This window comes from Leucoraja erinacea, chromosome 13 (genome assembly GCF_028641065.1).
Source record: "Leucoraja erinacea ecotype New England chromosome 13, Leri_hhj_1, whole genome shotgun sequence".
In the NCBI taxonomy this organism is placed as follows: domain Eukaryota; kingdom Metazoa; phylum Chordata; class Chondrichthyes; order Rajiformes; family Rajidae; genus Leucoraja; species Leucoraja erinaceus.
In genome coordinates, this window is record NC_073389.1 from 41,618,875 (window position 1) to 41,637,517 (window position 18,643).

At 44.8% G+C, this 18,643-nt stretch overlaps 2 protein-coding genes across 4 annotated transcripts in view; one reads left to right on the plus strand and one right to left on the minus strand.

Moving 5' to 3' along the window:
* LOC129702937 (uncharacterized) overlaps positions 1 to 9,742 on the minus strand; it is a 32,728-nt gene extending 22,986 nt beyond the window's left edge. For 2 of the 3 annotated variants that reach the window (XM_055645042.1, XM_055645040.1), the window contains exon 1: positions 4,123 to 4,208. The gene's annotated coding sequence lies outside the window, so the exon portion shown is untranslated. Of the gene's footprint in view, positions 1 to 4,122; positions 4,209 to 9,692 lie in introns of those variants that run through there. The other variant, XM_055645041.1, reaches the window with a different exon arrangement.
* c13h3orf38 (chromosome 13 C3orf38 homolog) lies at positions 7,415 to 15,435 on the plus strand. The gene is made up of 3 exons (XM_055645044.1): positions 7,415 to 7,625; positions 12,451 to 12,638; positions 14,361 to 15,435. Exons 1-3 carry the CDS (start codon positions 7,499 to 7,501, stop codon positions 14,973 to 14,975), a joined length of 930 nt encoding a protein of 309 aa, XP_055501019.1. The 5' UTR covers positions 7,415 to 7,498; the 3' UTR covers positions 14,976 to 15,435.
* The last annotated feature ends 3,208 nt before the right edge of the window (positions 15,436 to 18,643 follow it).

An 18,643-nucleotide genomic window follows, 5' to 3' on the forward strand; every position in this document is an offset into this window, starting at 1 on the left:
TATAGCGAATATTTCCCCAGTTCGGGACATTCTAAAGCATTTCATAATCAATAATTTACTTCTGAAGCATGACCACTCAACTCGGAGTCCTTTATGTATCTTGCCATCCGCCAACACAGATGGCTAAAACATCACACATCAAGAACATTGGTCAATTAACGTTAAGAAATTTATTGATTAAAATTTACTGAATCTCTTATCAGAGCCATCAAACTAATATCAAAAAATCAATTCAATAAAATCTTCTCTCTCTAATTTCAATACAATATATGTCTTCATACCTTTATCAATAAGTTAAGATTTAATCTTTAGCATGTTTACATATCATTGATCTCACATTATCTTTCACACTAGTTTCTTTTCTCAAATTGCATTTATTTTTACAAGTGTTTCCCTGGATGACTTTTAGTTTCTCTTTCTTTCACACTATTTGTTGTTCCTTTTCCAGTCTTTCTTCCTTTTCTCCCTGATTTTCCAACACTTTCCGATGGATTACATCTCCATAGTACCATTATCTCCATTTTACTTTAGTTGGAGGGAAAGGAGGGCACAATTTCCACTATGGGTAAAACAAGTTTTAAGTATTAATAGTAAAGTATATTTTTTATACTTATTGCATTCTGTTTACTTAATTAATTCCCAGTATAGCTTTTTCTCAGTTGTGTCCAAGTTTAATCGCATAAAAACTGATGGCTAGATGTATTAGAAGAGCTGGCTATCTTAACCAAGTCTAAATAGCTTGTATCAAGGTTACTAGGCAAAGTGATTGTGGCATAGCACAAAAGCTTGCCATAATCTTCCAAACTTCCCGAGACATGAAGAAAGCATTTGAAGAGGATTGAAAATGATAAATGTCTTTAAAGAAAAGTAAGAATTTTCCAAGTATCTGCAATCTGGTCATTTGGAGCACTTGGCGAGAGGCATGTGGTAATCAAACAGAGTTGGCAAAGATGGGAATTCAAGAAGTGCTGAAGAAAATGCCACATAACAAACCCGGTTAACAAAATGAGACTCATGGAACAGAAGATAGGTTTGTGTCGGTTTGGATAGAAAAGATTATCTTTAAGACATAAAGCAGCAAGTTGTGTTTAACAGTTGTTTTTCATTTTCACACTTGGAGACAATGGTTTCCAAGAACCAGTCTGAATGAGATTTTGGAATACAGACCAAAAACTCAAAATGCGCTTTAGTTACAAGATATGGAGATATAACAGGTTGTTAAGGTTATACCAAATGACTACAACAAGGCAACAGAGTGGACAGACAAAGGCCAAATGGAATTTAATACAATAAACTGAGAAAATATGCATTTTGGTCAAAAGGATGAAAAGAGACAATATAGACATTGGCACAATAAAATTGTGCAAAATCAGAAATAAAGATCCCCATGCATAAATATTTGAAGGTTCATATTGAGAGAGTAATCAGAAAATATGGAACTGTGGGCTTCATATGGCAGGCTGTTGCTCATCAACTCTAGCTCAGCATTTAACACCATCATCCCCTCCAAACTGGTGATCAAGTTCAGGGAACTGAGTCTCTGTACATCCCTTTGCAACAGGATTTCCTCAACAGAACTATATTGGTACGAATTGGCAACAACACTTCCTCCTTGATAACTGTCAGCACAGGAGCACCTCAGGGCAGTGTGCTCAGCCCCCTGCTCTCCTCACTCTATAACCATGACAGTGTAGCCAGACATAGTTCCAACTCCATCTTCAAATTCGCCGACAACCGCCCTACTAGTGTTGGACGAATTACGGGTAATGATGAGGCAGAGTGTACGAGTGAGATTGATCGTCTGAGTGAATGATGCCAGAACAACAACCTTGGTCTCATTGTAAGTAAGACCAAGGAGCTGATTGAGGATCCACAAACCTGTCTTCATCAACGAGTCAGTGTCAGAGCCAGTCAACAACTTCAAATTCCTAGGTGTGCGTATCTCTTAAGATCTGTCCTGGATACAGCACATTGATGAATAGATGATAAATAAAGTCCATTGATGCCACTAATTCCTTCGAAGATGAAGGAGATTTGGTATGTTGATGAATACTCTTGTGCACTCTCAAGTGTACAGTAGAGAGTATATTGACTGGTTGCATCACGGCCCGCTTCAGTAACCTGAAAGCCCAGGAATAAAGGAGGCTATAAAAAAAGTGGTGGCCACTGCACAGTCCATTGCCGGTACTGATCTTCCCACCATCGAAGGGATCTACAGGAGCTGCTGCCTCAAAAAGGCTGCCAGCATCATCAAGGACCCACACCGTCCTGGCGGTTTCACTCCTGCTATTAGGAAGAAGGTGTAGGAGTCTGAAAACCATGACCTCCAAGTTAAGGTACAACCATCAGGTTATTGAACATTACAAACACCAAACTTCAGACTACAAATTGTCTTGTTTACATTGGGGACTTTGGAGATTTGTTTTGGTTTGTACTGATATTGGGGTTGTACTGATATTTATCTTTTTTTTTGTTTCTTTATTATATTGTGAGTCTGTGGAATTTTCTCCCTCAGAGGGCGTTGGACCCCGGTTCTCTCGATACTTTCAAGAGAGAGCTAGATAGGGCTCTTAAAGATAGTGGAGTCAGTGGATATGGGGAGAAGGCAGGAACAGGGTACTGATTGGGAATGATCAGCCACGATCACATTGAATGGCGGTGCTGGCTCGAAGGGCCGAATGGCCTACTCCTGCACCTATTGTCTATTGTCATCTATTGAGTACTGATTTTGCAGACTTGTTACGCTGTGCAAGAGAGAATTTCATTATTCTGTTTTGGTACAAATGACAATTAAATAATGTTGACTCACTTTTGCTATGGCCTAGAGATATTTACCTAATGGAAGCTCATTATCCACTCTCTTAATTTTCATGTTATAAACGTCTGAACTGAAGTCTGTCCTCTTTTGCCCCTATTCAAAGGGAAAAGCTGATCCAGATCTGTCTATCCCTCTCATCATTTTAAAATACCTCTATCCTCTGGCCCAGAACACGTAGGATTCAGGTTTTTGTTGAAGAGGGTGTAGTAAACTCTCTCTATTTTGACATCCTTCCTATAATTGGGCGACCAAAAACATTTTGGTCCAGGCCTTGTACAATTTTAACATTACATCCCAGCTTCTATACTCAATGAGAGCATACCAAAAGCTTTAGTTAAAATTCCACCTTCAGGTTATGGAGCAACTGTATTCTTCAATTCCCTACCATTTACCATGTACGTCTTTTTGGGCGTAAAGAAGGTTTAAACTCCATCTGGTGTCTGACAGATATTACGTAAATGAGATTTTACAACAAATTTCCCTATAAAAGTGGATAACTCGTAAAGCTGTTCCTATTGAGGAATTGCATGAGGACTAAGGGACCCAAATCCATGGTTTGGGATGAAGAATGTAAGGGGGATATAAAAGAGATTAAAACTAATAAAAATCAAATTATAATGACTTGGAATTTTAAACTCCTGCTTACAAAAAAAGCATTTTAATGGGGTTCCTGTGAACGCGCTGGTTTAGAACGTAACATTGCGCTGGATTTGTGCCCTCAAATGCCCGGAAAAAAACTGCGGGATATAAAGAGCCCAAAAATGAACTATTCGCTAAACTTGCAAGCCCCTTTTATAGGTTAAAAACGTTAGGTTGGATAACTGGGGTTTGTTCTCTTTGGCGTAAAGAATAGAAGGTGGATAAAGTAAAGCTGGTCCTATTGAGGGATGACATGAGGACTAAGGGACCCAAATCCATGGTTTAGGATGAAGAATGTAGGGGGGATATAAAAGAGATTAAAACTAATACAAATCAAATTAGAATGACTTGGAATTTGCCTGCTTACAAAAATGCAATGGAAACAGACGTAATTTCAAAGGAAAAAGGAACAAAGTAAACTTGCAAGGTTTATAGGTGATGAGATAGAATAGATTATTCTACAGAAACCCAACATGACCAAACAGCCACTTTTTGTCCAACGTCGACTCAAAAGATCCTTTGATTTCTCAGCTTTGCTGAAATCTCCCAGTCTGGATACAAACTATAAAAATAAACTGTCCCCAAAGCACCGACATGTTTACCAAATGTTAAACTGAAGCAATTGGCAGCCTACACCAAAGCGGTAGACCACCGTGGTTACATACCATGCAATTGCCATTCAAAGCTGCCACAACACAAAGGCCATCACACTTAAATGCATACTTCTCATGGACTGTTTGTTTTGAGGCAGGCCAGTTCAATGAGATCACAAAGAACTTTCAGTGACATCAAACAGGCAGCTAATGTTGCCTCATAATTTTGGAATGTGCAATACCTGAGGCCCACAGTGGGAATCCAAGACTAAAGACTCTAGATCGGAAAACAATACAGAGATTTGTAGATGTACCCCAGTCCATCACACAGACTGCACTTCTCACCATTGATTCCATTTACAGTTCATGCTGCTTCAGAAAAGCAGCCAACATCATCAGTTTTGTCCCACCTGAGTTATTTATTCTTCGCCTTGCTCCCATATGGCAGAAGGTACAGAAGCTTGAAAGCACGCATTACCAGACTCAGGAACAGCTTCTTCCCCTCTGTTATCAGCGTTCTGAACAGCCTTTCCATCAGCTAGGGTACCGTCAGATTAATCTCTACCCTAATGTGAATATTGGACTTTGTCTATGGAACTGGTGTGCAACAATGCTGAGAACTATATTTTGCACTCTGTATCTTTCCCTTTGCTCGATCTGTATTACTTGATTGTTTTATGTGTGTGTGATCTAGGGTTGCCAACAGTCCCATATTAGCCGGGACATCCCAGATATTGGGCTAAATTGGTTTGGCCCATTAGGGACTGCCCTTGTCCCGTATTTGACTGCTACTACTCGGGTCGAGGGGACTGTCGGGTCGGAGCACCGCGTCTGGCCCATCTCACCCGTCCCGACATAGTGCAACCCAAGGAGTGCGGCAGCAGCGCCTCGCCCGTGGCCCCATTGTCAGCAGCCCGGCCAGCTGCCCTACCTTCGGATCTTTGCTTACCGCCGACACCACCACCCCTCCTTCTCATGGCCGATCATTGGTTCATGAGTTGGATGGGGTGCCGAACTATGTGCCCGGTATTTTACACCAGGGGCATGGGGGACACGTAATTACAACTTTACTTCAGACAGTTACAATGAGCCCGCCGGCAGATGTGTATGCATGCCTGATGTTACCATGATAGTCACTGACCCAGCAGCTGACTTTATCTGGAATTAGTCAGTCAAGGTGCATCTGAGGCAAACAGCGCCGTCCACTCCCAAAAGCAGTTGTTGGTGCCATTTCACGGTCTCAACTGCAGGTGGCTATGAAGGCCTGCAGTAGCCATCGTATCAACAGAAACATCACATGTGTGTGTGCATAATACAGGACCCAGTGGTAAGCCATGGCTGCGATTGATACGTGTAGTAACTAACAAGTGGTCAATATCAGCTTCACAAGGCTGAAGTTTGAAGTGCTGCGGGGAGCAGTTGTGTGGCGAAAGCATAGCGGCAGTGACAGCAGGTCACATTCCCTGCTCCCTCCCATCATCAACCTCGGGGCCTTCCGATTCCCGCCCTTCATTCTCACCCATCGGGAGGGAGCTATACAGGGACGACATTCTCCCTGACCACATTGATTGCAATGAAACATAGGTTGCAACCGCAGAGCCCATGCAGAATATTAGTAAACCTTTGTTAAATAACGCGTGGAATAATGCAGTTTGATGGTAATTAACAGAGACGGTAAAGGTTGGAAGCCAGGGGAGATACTGACAGTCAGACGAGAGCAGATGAGCTTAAGACAGTATATAATCCATAGCGCCTCAGTGTACAATTTCATAATATATATTAAATAACAGAGCTGACAGACCTTGGCTGGGGGGAGGAGAGGGGGTTGTCCTGGGCCGGCCCTGCCTCTACCTTGGCTAAAACACTCTGTACATTCATCTAATCTATTCCCCTTATGTTTATACACTTCTATAAGATCAACCCTCAGCCTTCTGCACTCCAAGGAATAAAGTCCAAGCCTTCTCAACCTTTCCCTGCAGCTCAGGCCTACGGGTTTTGACAACATCCTCATAAATCTTCTGTACACTTTCCAGCTTAATGATAGCCTTCCAATAGCAGGGTAAACAAAGCTGAATACAATACTCCGAATGTGGCCTCACCACCATCTTGCACAACGGTGGCATAATGCATCAACTTCCAAACTCAATACCTTGACCGATGAAGGCCAATGTACCACAGATCTTCTTTACTACTCTATATCATCATCATCATCATCATCGTTGAAATCATCAACGAGCATGGTGGCTTACAATGCTATGTACGACAGTGATTGCAACTTCTACTGAAGTGTGGATCGCCGTTGGCTCGCTAGGGGCTCATCTGCCCTTTGACAGGTCTTGTTTTTGGTCCTGCTGGGGGTCCACAGCCCCTTCCTCACCTGGCAAACCAGGTGGGGGAGACGGTTTAGTCGCCGACTATCTGACCATGGAGCAGGTAGCACGGGATTACATGGTACCGGCGGCGGGGGGGGAACTCCCCCTGATCTAACTTAAAAGTCTAGTAGGAGGTCACGGTGGAGCACCAGTAGAGTTGCTGCCTTACAGAGAATGTAGCGCCAGAGACCTGGGTTCGATCTTGACTACGGTTGCTGTCTGTACTACCCTATAGAAACATATAAAATTCTTAAAGGATTGGACAGGCTACATGCAGGAACAAAATCCTGATGTTGAGGGAGACCAGAACCAGGGGTCACAGTTTAAGAATAATTGGTAGGCCATTTAGGATTGAGATGAGGAAAATCTTCTTCACCCAGAGAGTTGTGAATCTGTGGAATTTTCTGCCAAAGAAGGCCAAATTCACTGGATGTTTTCACGAGAGTTAGATTTAGCTCTTAGGGCTAAAGAAATTAAGGGATATGGGGAAAAAGCAGGAACAGGGTACTGCCATAATCATCTTGAATGGCGGTGCTGGCTCAAAGGGCTGAATGGCCTACTCCTGCACCTAGTTTTCTGTTTCAATGTTTACCCTATCTATCTGTGATACCACTTTCAGGAACAATGTACCCGTACTGCTGGATCCCTCTGCCCTACAACACTACCCGGGGCTCCATCCTTCACTGTGAAGGTCCTGCCCTGGATTGACTTCCCAGTGCAAGATGTTGCACTAATTTGCATTAAACTCCATCAGCCATTCCTCAGCCCACCTGACCAAAATCTTGCAGTTATTTTTGATAGGGGAGTGAGGACAGTGGAGGGAGAGGTTGGAGAAGGGCAGAGAAATTGGTGAACTGTGGAGGAAAGTTAGTGCTAGTGATTCAGTGGAGGTGGAGATGTACTGGAGAGATAGATGGGAGGTGGGGAACTGGGAGAAGGGACAGAATGGGCGATGAGGATGAGACAAGGCATTAGAGGCGGGGCTTTGGAAGAGGCAGGGGAGACGGCGGAACCTTTCTCCGGGTTCAGGCGGCCGCCCGGAGGGGAGCAGCCATGGCGGCGTGAGCTGGTCCCTGATGTCGCTGCTGTCGGAGAGTGAGCGGCGCGGCTGCCGGGAGATCCTGCAGGCGCTGGGCCGGTGCGAGCTGCTGTCGGTGGCGGACACGGTCACCAACAGGATGCTGCGGATCGACAGCGAAGCGGGTGGGTGGTGGATCCGGGACCCTCCTCCCCCTGACACGCAGAACAGCCCACCCTCCCCACCCCCCCCGCCTGATACCCCCCACCCCTATCCCCCCCCCTCCTCCCCCTGACACACCCGAACAGCCCACCGTCCCCACCCCCACCCTGATACCCCCGCTATCCCCACCCTCCCCCCCCCGCGCTATCCCCACCCTCCTCACCCCCCCCTCCCCCTGACACGCAGAACAGCACACCCCCCCCCCCCTGATACCCCCCGCTATCCCCACCCTTCCCCCCCCCCGCTATCCCCCCCCTCCTCCCCCTGATACGCAGAACAGCACACCCTCCCCACCGATACCCCCCGCTATCCCCACCCTCCCCACCGATACCCCACCGCTATCCCCCCCCTCCCCCCTCGCTATCCCCCCCTCCCCACCCTGATTCCCCTCCACCCTGATACCCCCCGCTATCCCCACCCTCCTCCCCCCTCGCTATCCCCACCCTCCCCCCCTGATCCCCTCCACCCTGATACCCCCCGCTATCCCCACCCTCCTCCCCCCTGACACGCAGAACAGCCCCACCCTCCCCCCCCGATACCCCCCGCTATCCCCACCCTCCTCCCCCTGACACGCAGAACAGCACACCCTCCCCACCCTGATCCCCTCCACCCTGATACCCCCCGCTATCCCCACCCTCGTCCCCCCCGCTATCCCCACCCTGATACCCCTCGCTATCCCCTTCCCTCCTCCCCCTGACACGCAGAACAACACACCCTCCCCCCCTGATTCCCCTCCACCCTGATACCCCCCTCTCTGACACCCCCCATCCTGACAACCCCCTCTCCTCCCCCCACCCTGACAACCCCTCTCTACCCCCCAACCTGATACCCTCTCTCCCCCCTCTCTCGACATCTCCCTCTCTCCCCCTTCCCTGGATACCTCCCCTCTGCCCCCCCCCCCCATCCTGACGCACACTCATCTCCCCCCCCCAACCTGATACCCTCTCTCCCGCCACCCCTATACCCCCTTTCTCCCCCCACCCTGCACACACCCCTCTCTCTTCTCTCCCCCCCCCTGACACTCTCCCCCCTCCCTGGCACTGCCCCTCTCTCCCCTCTCTGACAGCTCCTCCCTTGTCACCCAGCATCCCCTCCCTCACCCCCCCCCCCCATCACACAATACCCCCAAATCTCCTGGCAATAACACCCCACCACCCCCAGCAACATCTCCCCATCCAAGGCAGCAACTCCCCCTCCTCCCACCCATCCATGGCAAAACCCCCTCACCCCTAGAAATAACATCCTCTACCCCACCCATGACACCCCCCCCCCCCCCCCCCCCCCCTGACAACACCCCCCCTCACCACTGTCAATAATATACCCCGTTCCACCCCATATCAGGCAGCAACACCCCCCCCCCCTCACTCCTGTTTTCACCAACCCAACCCCTCTCCTGGTAACACCACTTCCGCCCCCCTCATCATCTATGGGAAGACCCCCCCCCCCCCCCACCACCCTCACCTCTGGCAATAACATCACTACCTGACCCCTGGCTTCAGCACCCCAGTATCCATAACAACAACACCCTCCCACCACACTCCTGGCAACAATATCCCCAGAAACATCCTTCCCCCGCACCCATCTCTGGCAACAACCCCCCATCCCTGGTTAACAACACCTGCCCACCCCACCCAGAAACTAGGGCTCTAGATTGGAAAACGATAAAGAGAGTTGAAGGTGTAGCCCAGTCCATCATACAGACCAGACTTCCCACCATTGACTCAATTTACACTTCATGCTGCTTCAGAAAAGCAGCCAATACAATCAAAGACGAGTCCCATCCAGGTTATTTCTTCTTCTCCCTACTCCTGTACAGCAGAAGGTGCAGAAGCTTGAAAGCACGCATCACCAGACTCGGGAACAGCTTTTTCCCCTTTGCTATCTGGCTTTTGAACATCCTTCCATAAGCTAGGATACACATCTGATTCACATCTACCCCATTGCAGTCATTGGCCTTTGTCTATGGAACAGTTGTGCTGCAATGCTGCCATCTATATTCTCTGCACTCTGTATCTTCCACTTTGCTCTACCTGTATTACTGGAGTGTGCATTGGCGGTATTTTTCCAGTATCGAGGTGTCCGTAATAGATAGTCCGGAATTTAGAATACCTCAGACATCACTGCTGCCTGGTAGATCTTAATCTTTCTCAAACTGTGCTGCTACTTTGAGGACATGGGTGACATTTAGATGCACAATGGATTTAGATGCACAATGGATATGAGCTTCACCATGAAAATAGGTTAGTAGTCATTGTGATGAGTGATGACTCGTCACTGAGTTAGGTTTGGCCTGTGTCACTCCTCGACGTACCTATCTTATTAATGACCATGTAGAAACAAGGAACTGCAGATCGTGGTTAAAACAGAAAAGGACACAATGTGTTGCAGAAACTCAACAGGTCAGACAGTTTCTGTGGAGAACATGGATAGACGATGTTTTGGGTTGAGACTCTTCTTTTGACTGATGCAAATACAGATGCCGGTTTACAAAAAACGTTCAAATTGCTGGAGTAACTCAGTGGGTCAGGTGGCCTTGTCCAACTATCTGCCCATCAAAACCCGTTCACTTATTACCTGCCGTGCTTTGTTCTGCTCCTCCTTTTTTCCAGGTTTCTCCTTCCCCACATTCAGTCTGGAGAAGGGTTCCGACCTGAAATGTCACCTATCCATGTTCTCCAGGGATGCTGCCTAATCCGCTGAGTTAGTCCAGCACTTTGTGTCTTTTTTATCTATGACCATTGCTGTATATGGAATCTCACTGTGCAATAGCAGGTCTCTTTTCCTATGGCACAATTGTGACAGTACTTTGAAAAGCACATGTTTGACTATAAAGTCTTTCGGCATGTTCTGTATTCATAACAAGAGGATTTCAGTATAGGACCAAAGAGGTTCTTTTGCAGTTGTATAGGGCTCTGGTAAGACCACATCTGGAGTATTGTGTACAGTTTTGGTCTCCTAATTTGAGGAAGGCCAACCTTGTGATTGAGGCAGTACAGCGTAGGTTCACGAGATTGATCCCTGGGATGGCGGGATTGTCATATGAGGAAAGATTGAAAAGACTAGGCTTGTATTCACTGGAGTTTAGAAGGATGAGGGGAGGTCTTATAGAAACATATGAAATTACAAAAGGACTGGACAAGCTAGATGAGGGGAAAATGTTCCCAATGTTGGGCGAGTCCAGAACCAGGGGCCACAGTCTTAGAATAAAGGGGGGGGGCATTTAAGACTGAGGTGCGAAAAAACTTTTTCACCCAGAGAGTTGTGAATTTATGGAATTCCCTGCCACAGGGGGCAGTGGAGGCCAAATCACTGGATGGATTTAAGAGAGTTAGATAGAGCTCTAGGGGCTAGTGAAATCGAGGGATATGGGGAGAAGGCAGGCACGGGTTGTTGATTTGGGACGATCAGCCATGATCACAATGAATGGCGGTGCTGGCTCGAAGGGCCGAATGGCCTCCTCCTGCACTTATATTCTATGTTTCTATGAATGATACTTTATAAATGTAATGGGTTTTGACCTGAAAGGTCATCTGTCCATTCCTTCCACAAATGCTGCCTGACGTTTTGGGCTCTCCAGCATTTTGTGTTTTGTTTTATAAATGTAAATTTGTTTCAAGCTTTCAATGTTCCACCATTTACATTTCAAAGTGTAGAAGTGAAAACCCCAGTCAGTAGCTGATCGAGGTTAGGCTGGTCTTTGACACCTTCAATTATAATGAAACTGTTGCTTGTTTCAAATATTTCCCCTGGACAGGTTTTCGTTTTCAGTTTTGTGCGTCTCCTTTTATTTCTATTTTCAAATATGTTGAATCACATTAATTTAAGATTTAAATGCAAATGTGACCTCTTGTTGGGGATGAATTGAGAATTACATTGGGTACAAATTATAATAAGTGACTTGATAAAAAATATTATAAACAAGTGACTTGATAAAACATATGATTTTAATCCATGCTTACACTCTACTGGGAAAGAACAAAGAGCGAGGAATAGATGCAAAGTTAATGGTTCAATGGTGCATTTTTCCTCACAAGGTATCAGTTTTCTCGTAGATACTATAGCGATATTTAAGAGACTTTAGGATAGGTACATGGATATGTTAGTATTTGGAATGGTATGGATAATGCAGGCTGATAAGAGTTGGTCTTGACATGATGTGCAGGGAGGAACTGCAGATGCTGGTTTAAACCGAAGATAGATGCAAAATGCTGGAGTAACTCAGCGGGACAGGCTTCGTCTCTGGAGAGAAGGAATGGGTGCTGTTTCGGGTCAAGACCCTTCTTCAGTCTAGTCAGGGGAAAGGAAAACGAGAGATATAGGCGGTGACATAGAGAGATATCGAACAAAAGATATGTAAAAAAGTAACGATAATAGAGGATACAGGCCATTGTTAGCTACTTGCTAGGTGAGAACGGGGACCTGGTGCGACTTGGGTGGGGAGGGATGCCCAGTGGTATGAATATTGAACCCACGCTGCATTCCCTCAATTGCAAGAATGTCCTCAAATTAGGAGAGCAAAGCTGCACACAATAGGTGTGGTCTCACCAGGGCATGCAGTAGGACCTCCTTGCTCCTGTACTAAAATCCCATGAAGGCCAACATGCCATTTGCTTTCTTCACTGCCTGCTGTACCTGCATGCTTACTTTGAAGTATAGCAATGAGAATGTAGTGCAGTGCAGTGCAGAAAGTTTCCACAGATGTAATTGCTGAGCTGAAAACAAAATGTTGTGACTATTGTTTGTGTTTCCTTATTATCTTACTTCACCGTTGCTTTATTTCACCTGCAGAAGCCATGAATGCAATACTAAGCTATAGCCAGAGTGCTGAGGAGCTGCTCAAGAGGAAGAAGTTACACCGTGACATACTGTTTCAGTACCTAGCAAAACATAGCATTGTGATCCCTATCCATGCAGAGAAATATCAATTGATTCAGAGAATTATTGACTATTGGAGGGAGGACACTGCTGCTAACCAGGTATTTAATTTAAATGTGGGTTTCATCATAAAACATGCCTACCTCTATACAATAATATCAATTGGCAGCAATCATAGAATTTGGGCAGCATAGTGACGTAGCGGTAGAGTTTCTGTCTTCCACCGCCAGAGACCCAGGTTTGATTCCAACTACAGGTGCTGTCTGTGCGGAGTTTGTAGGTTCTCCCCTCGACAGAGTGGGTTTTCTCTGGGTGTTCCACTTTCCTCCTATGCTACAAAGACGTACAGATTTATAGGTTAATTGGCTTCTGTAAAATTGTAAATTGTCTGTAATGTGTGTAGTATAACGTTAGAGTGTGAGGATCATTGGTCGGCACTGACTCGGTGGGCCAAAGGTCCTGTTTCCGAGCTGTATCTCCAAACTAAACTAAACTAATTCTCAATTCTGAGCCTTGTAGATTGCATTACCTAAAGTTGCCATCTACATACTTTTTAAATTCAATGAGGATTTATTTTCTGTCCCTCACTTTCAGTGAGTTTCAGTGACAGTAAGAATGTTATTTTAAAAGGATAGTGAATAAGCCTAAATTAGTTGAACAGCAGAGTAAGAATGCACGAACCTAAGCTCCTAGGCATGGACTGGGCAGAACAGTGCTGCAGCTAGAAGAGCTGCTACCTCATGGCACCAGAGTACCAGTTTCAACCCTGACCTCTTGCTGTATATGTGGGGTTTGCACCTTACTGGCGACCATATGGGTTTGCTCCATGTGTTCCAGCATCCTTTCATGTCCCAAATAAATAAAGATTGATAGTTAATTGGCCTCTGTAAATTGAATGATGGGGGGGGGGGGGGAATTGATGAGAATGGGGTTGATTTAAAGAAAGGGGATTACTGTACGATTAGTGTAAATGGATACACACAAAAAGTAAATGGGTGGTTGGGTTAGGCATAGAGTCGGTGGAATGACATAATTAGGGCAGCACAGTGGGAGAGTTGCTGCCTTACAGCGCCTTGTACGTTCTCCCTGTGACCGCATGGGTTTTCTCTGGGTGTTCCGTTTTCCTCCAACACACTAAAAACGTTTAAGTTTGTAGGTTAATTGGTTTCTGTTAAATTTTTCGTAAGTTTGAAGGATCAAGCTAGTGTACGGGGTAATCGCTAGTTGGAGTGGACTCGGTGGGCCAAAGGGCCTGTCGCCATGCTGTATCTCTGAAGTCTAAATCTCTCTCCATGCTCTGTGACTGTTAAAAGCCAATAAGAGGTGTATTCCATATTATTGACTAGCTCTAAGTTAACATACTATTTAGTATCTCACTTACCTCTGAAGCTGCAATAGATATATTTTCAGTAACTGTATTAAAAAGAGAAAACTTAGTAGATTGTTAAATGAAATATCTCTCCTATATATTTCAATTTGGTACTCCATTTGAGACTGGGTGAAAAAGTGTTGGCCTTCGTCAGCATTAGCCCGTTGATTACAGAAGATTAAAATTGGCATGGTTTGAGCTTTTTTGTCTTCAGCAAATAATAGGAAGAAGCAGTTTTAAGCCTAGGACTGTATTTGCTGTGCCTGTGTAAGGGACAAGCATGAAATATTGATACGTAAATCAGATGCAAAGTAAGCCCTTATGAATACGAATGTTAATTTTAACTGTGCAATAGATATTGTACAGAATTTGTAAATGTGAGCATTGTTTTGTTTACTCAGGCATGATAAATTAACAGCCACAGATAAACATACTAATATTTTCTTTTTATTAGGAAACTGATGTTCATGCAAGCACATCAGGAAATGATGCACCAGAAGTTGATCTAGCTATTAATCACAAGGGTGATTACCAGGCAATGGGGCTACAGTTTTGCAAGTGGTTTTATCAGCTTCTGAACTCCCAGAATCCTTTGCTACAAGAACGGTCATCAGAGTGGGGCCCACAGCACTTTTGGGAAGATGCCAAACTTAAGTTTTCATACCGAACTTTAGAACAGCAGTTGGAGGAGTACACTGGTGCGGTTTTGGTCAGCCTCCGTTTATTAGCACTGACAAAGGACGAGCATCTATTCCTAAATCCCAACCTGACTGGCGATGGACTAAAGTGCATCCATTCACCTCATGGATTAGTTATTATTGCAGTAGCTGGCACAATTCACAGGGATGCCGTCTGCCTTGGAGTTTTTGAGCAGATCTTTGGTCTCATCCGCTGTCCAAGTAACGAGAATAATTGGAAGATGAAACTTATTCATCTCAAGATCACTGGGCAAGGTGCAATGTCATCGTCTCTTCAGTCGAATGAGGCATCGCAGCCACCCATTATCAAATATGAATCCAAGGAGCTACTGCAAGTCTTTGAAGAGAACGCAGTGGGAGTTTATGATTGAGGCTATGATGATCTGTTAGACCGTAGTGAAGAACTGCTTTATGAACTTGCATTGAGGCTTTAAACATACACTGGATGGCAAGACAATGTATTGCAATGCCACCTGTACTGCAATTCGCGCTTAGATGTAACTAATGGTTCTCCAAAAAAACAATTTAAAACACGCAAAATGCTGAACTTGTTGCTTATGCAATGCACTAGTCGGATAGGTAACCTTGCCAAAAATCCTTAGTGAGCATGTGTCTTTTTTCTTAACAAAGAAAGAATGCTATTTGGTCTAATACCATCTTGTTACCGATGGACTGGTGTTAAAGATAATAACCACTATAAAAAACACAATTTCTTCAGTTTGTGTCTTGACGACCAACAACACAAATTGCACCAGTGAGATTATTAAATACATTTTTCAACATTTTCTTTGCTGGAAGCTCTGTTTGTTAATAAACTTCTTTTTTGGAAATGGAACTATTGATGGTTAACATGCTTCAATCATAAACACAATTGCAGACAGTGAATCTACCATGGAAAATGAATGTTATTTTTTTTTAATGATTTCTGTGAAATGTCAGCGTACACAAAGATAAAGATAAAACCAAATTGGTCACTGACAGTATCATTGAGCACTTTCAATTATATAATTTGCAGGAGCCGTAATCTACATTCACACATGGTGCCATATATTATTTATTTGCTATTCCTTATTCTCCTCTAAATGCAAAGATAAACCACCTATGACTAGATTCTGTTTAGAAAACAGCTGGAAAGGGATTTTGCATGCTTTGCACTGATTAGTGGTCAAAATAATTTTCCAGACAACAATATGCTCAAAACACCATTATGTCTATCATTTTACTGAATGTATTGTAAATTAGTGTGAGAATGTGAACTGTGCAGAATGAATGGTTAATTGGCCACTGCAAATTGTCCCTGGGTTGTACGTGAGTGGTACAATCGGGGGAAGCTGATGAAATTGAGGGGACATGGAATAATTGTAGGATCAGTGCAAATGGGTGATTACATAGAACGATAGAAATTAGGTGCAGGAGTAGGCCATTCGGCCCTTCGAGCCTGCACCGCCATTCAATATGATCATGGCTGATCATCCAACTCGGTATCCTGTACCTGTCTTCTCTCCATACCTCATGATCCCTTTAGCCACAAGGGCCACATCTAACTCCCTCTTAAATGTAGCCAATGAACTGGCCTCAACTACATTTGTGGCAGAGAATTCCAGAGATTCACCACTGTGTGAAAAATGTTCTTCTCATCTGGACTTCCCCAACATCGGGAACAATCTTCCTGCATCTAGCCTGTCCAACCCCTTAGGAATTTTGTAAGTTTCTATAAGATCCCCCCTCAATCTTCTAAATTTCAGCGAGTGCAAGCCGAGTCTATCCAGATTGATCGATTTGGTGGCTGAGGGGCCTGTTCCGTGAATTTTCAGTTTTACAAATGCAGCATGGAAACAGGCCTTCACCCCACCAAGTCTACCCTGACCATCGATCACTTGTTTCTCACTAGTTTTATGTTATCCCACTTTCTCATCCACACCCTGCACATTAGGGACAATTTATAGAGGCCAATTAACCTTTAAACCTGGACGTATGGGAGGAAACCGGAGCAGCAGTCAATGAAAACATGCAAACGCCACACAGGCAGCATCTGAGGTCACGAGGGAACACCTGTTTCTGTATTTGTGAGACAACTCGACCAGCTGTGCCACTTTACATACAGTGCCCTCCATAATGTTTGGGACAAAGACCTATCATTTGATTTATTTGCCTCTGTACTCCTTAAGTTGAGATTTTATAATAGAAAAAAATCTCATGTGGTTTAAGTGCACATTGTCAGATTTTAATAAAGGCCATTTTTGTACATTTTGTGGTTTCACCATTTAGAAATTACAGCAGTGTTTATACATAGTCCCCCATTTCAGGGCACCATAATGTTTGGGGGACATGGCTTCACAGGCGTTAGTAATTGCTCAGGTGTGTTTAATTGCCTCATTAATGCAGGTATAAGAGAGCTCTCAGCACCTAGTCTTTCCTCCAGTCTTTCCATCACATTTGGAAACTTGTATTGCTATTTATCAACATGAGGACCAAAGTTGTGCCAATGAAAGTCAAATGAGCCATTATGAGACTGAAGGGGTCAAGGAAAGAGCGTTCACGTCGCGGCCCTGTTTCCACCAATCTTTCCACCACCACGCACAAGAAGCACAAGAAGCAACAAGACAGACACCATTGTATGCAGATGCCGAGAGGTGTGTTCAGCTCTGGCTGAACAACTTCTAATCCTGTGTGTGGACTCGATAAGAAGAAGAAGATGAGACTGAAAAACAAGACTAAAACTGTTAGAGACATCAGCCAAACCTTAGGCTTACCCAAATTAACTGTTTGGAACATCATTAAGAAGAAAGAGAGTACAGGTGAAGACCCCCACAGCTGATAACAGAAGAATTCTCCCTATAATAAAGAAAATCCCCAAACACCTGTCCGATCTGTTCAGGGGTCAGGTGTGGATTTGTCAATGACCACTGCCCGCAGAAGACATCATGAACAGAAATACGGAGACTACACTGCAAGATGCAAACCACTGGTTAGCTGCTAAAATCGGATGGCCGGGTTACAGTTTGCCAAGAAATGCTTAAAAGATTAACCACTGTTCTGGAAAAAGGTCTTGTGGACAGATGAGACTGTACCGGCCTGGACGAGGTCAGGAAAAGGCCAGACGTCAGGCAGGTTCAACAGTAGTTTAATGTCACAGCGAGAACACCACGCATCCCCGAGAGGGACCTCGGGAAACCCCGTGGCAGACCAACGTCCCTGTCGCTCAATAGCCGAGGGGGATGTCCCAAGGAGTGGCCTAAACCCCCGGGACCGCCACAAGACGAAGATTAACTTATATCAGAGTGATGGCAAGTGCAAAATATGGAGGAGAGAAGGAACTGCCCAACATCCAAAGCATACCACATATGTGAAACACGGCGGTGGGGGTGTTATGGCCTGGGCATGTATGGCTGCTGAAGGTACTGGCTCACTTATCTTAATTGATGATACAACTGCTGATGGTAGTAGCATAATGAATTCTGAAGTGTATAGACACATCCTATCTGTTCAAGTCAAACACATGCCTCAAAACGCATTGGCCGGCAGTTCATTCTACAGCAAGCCAATGATCGCAAACATACTGCTAAAGCAGCAAAGGAGTTTTTCAAAGCTAAAAAATGGTAAATTCTTGAGTGGCCAAGTCAATCACCCGATCTGAACTCAATTGAACATGCCTTTTATTTGCTGAAGAGAAAACTGAAGGGGACTAGCCAACAAAACAAGCATAAGGTAAAGATGGCTGCAATACAGTCCTGGCAGATCATCACCAGAGAAGAAACCCAGCAACTGGTGATGTCCATGAATCGCAGACTTCAAGCAGTCATTGCATGCAAAGGATATGTAACAAAATACTAAACATAACTACTTTCATTTACATGACATTGCTGTGTCCCAAACGTTATGATGCCCTGAAATGGAGGGACTATGTATAAACACTGCTGTAATTTCTACATGGTGAAACCAAAATGTTTAAAAATGGTCTTTATTAAAATCTGACAATGTGCACTTTAACCACGTGTGATTTTTCCTATTACAAATCTCAAACTGGGGAGCACAGAGG

Coding starts and splice junctions, on each gene's coding strand:
- c13h3orf38 (XM_055645044.1), top strand. CDS start 7,499: ATGTCGCTGCTGTCGGAGAGTGAGCGGCGCGGCTGCCGGGAGATCCTG. Junction 7,626..12,450: donor GCGGATCGACAGCGAAGCGG/GTGGGTGGTGGA, acceptor TTTCACCTGCAG/AAGCCATGAATGCAATACTA. Junction 12,639..14,360: donor AGGACACTGCTGCTAACCAG/GTATTTAATTTA, acceptor TCTTTTTATTAG/GAAACTGATGTTCATGCAAG.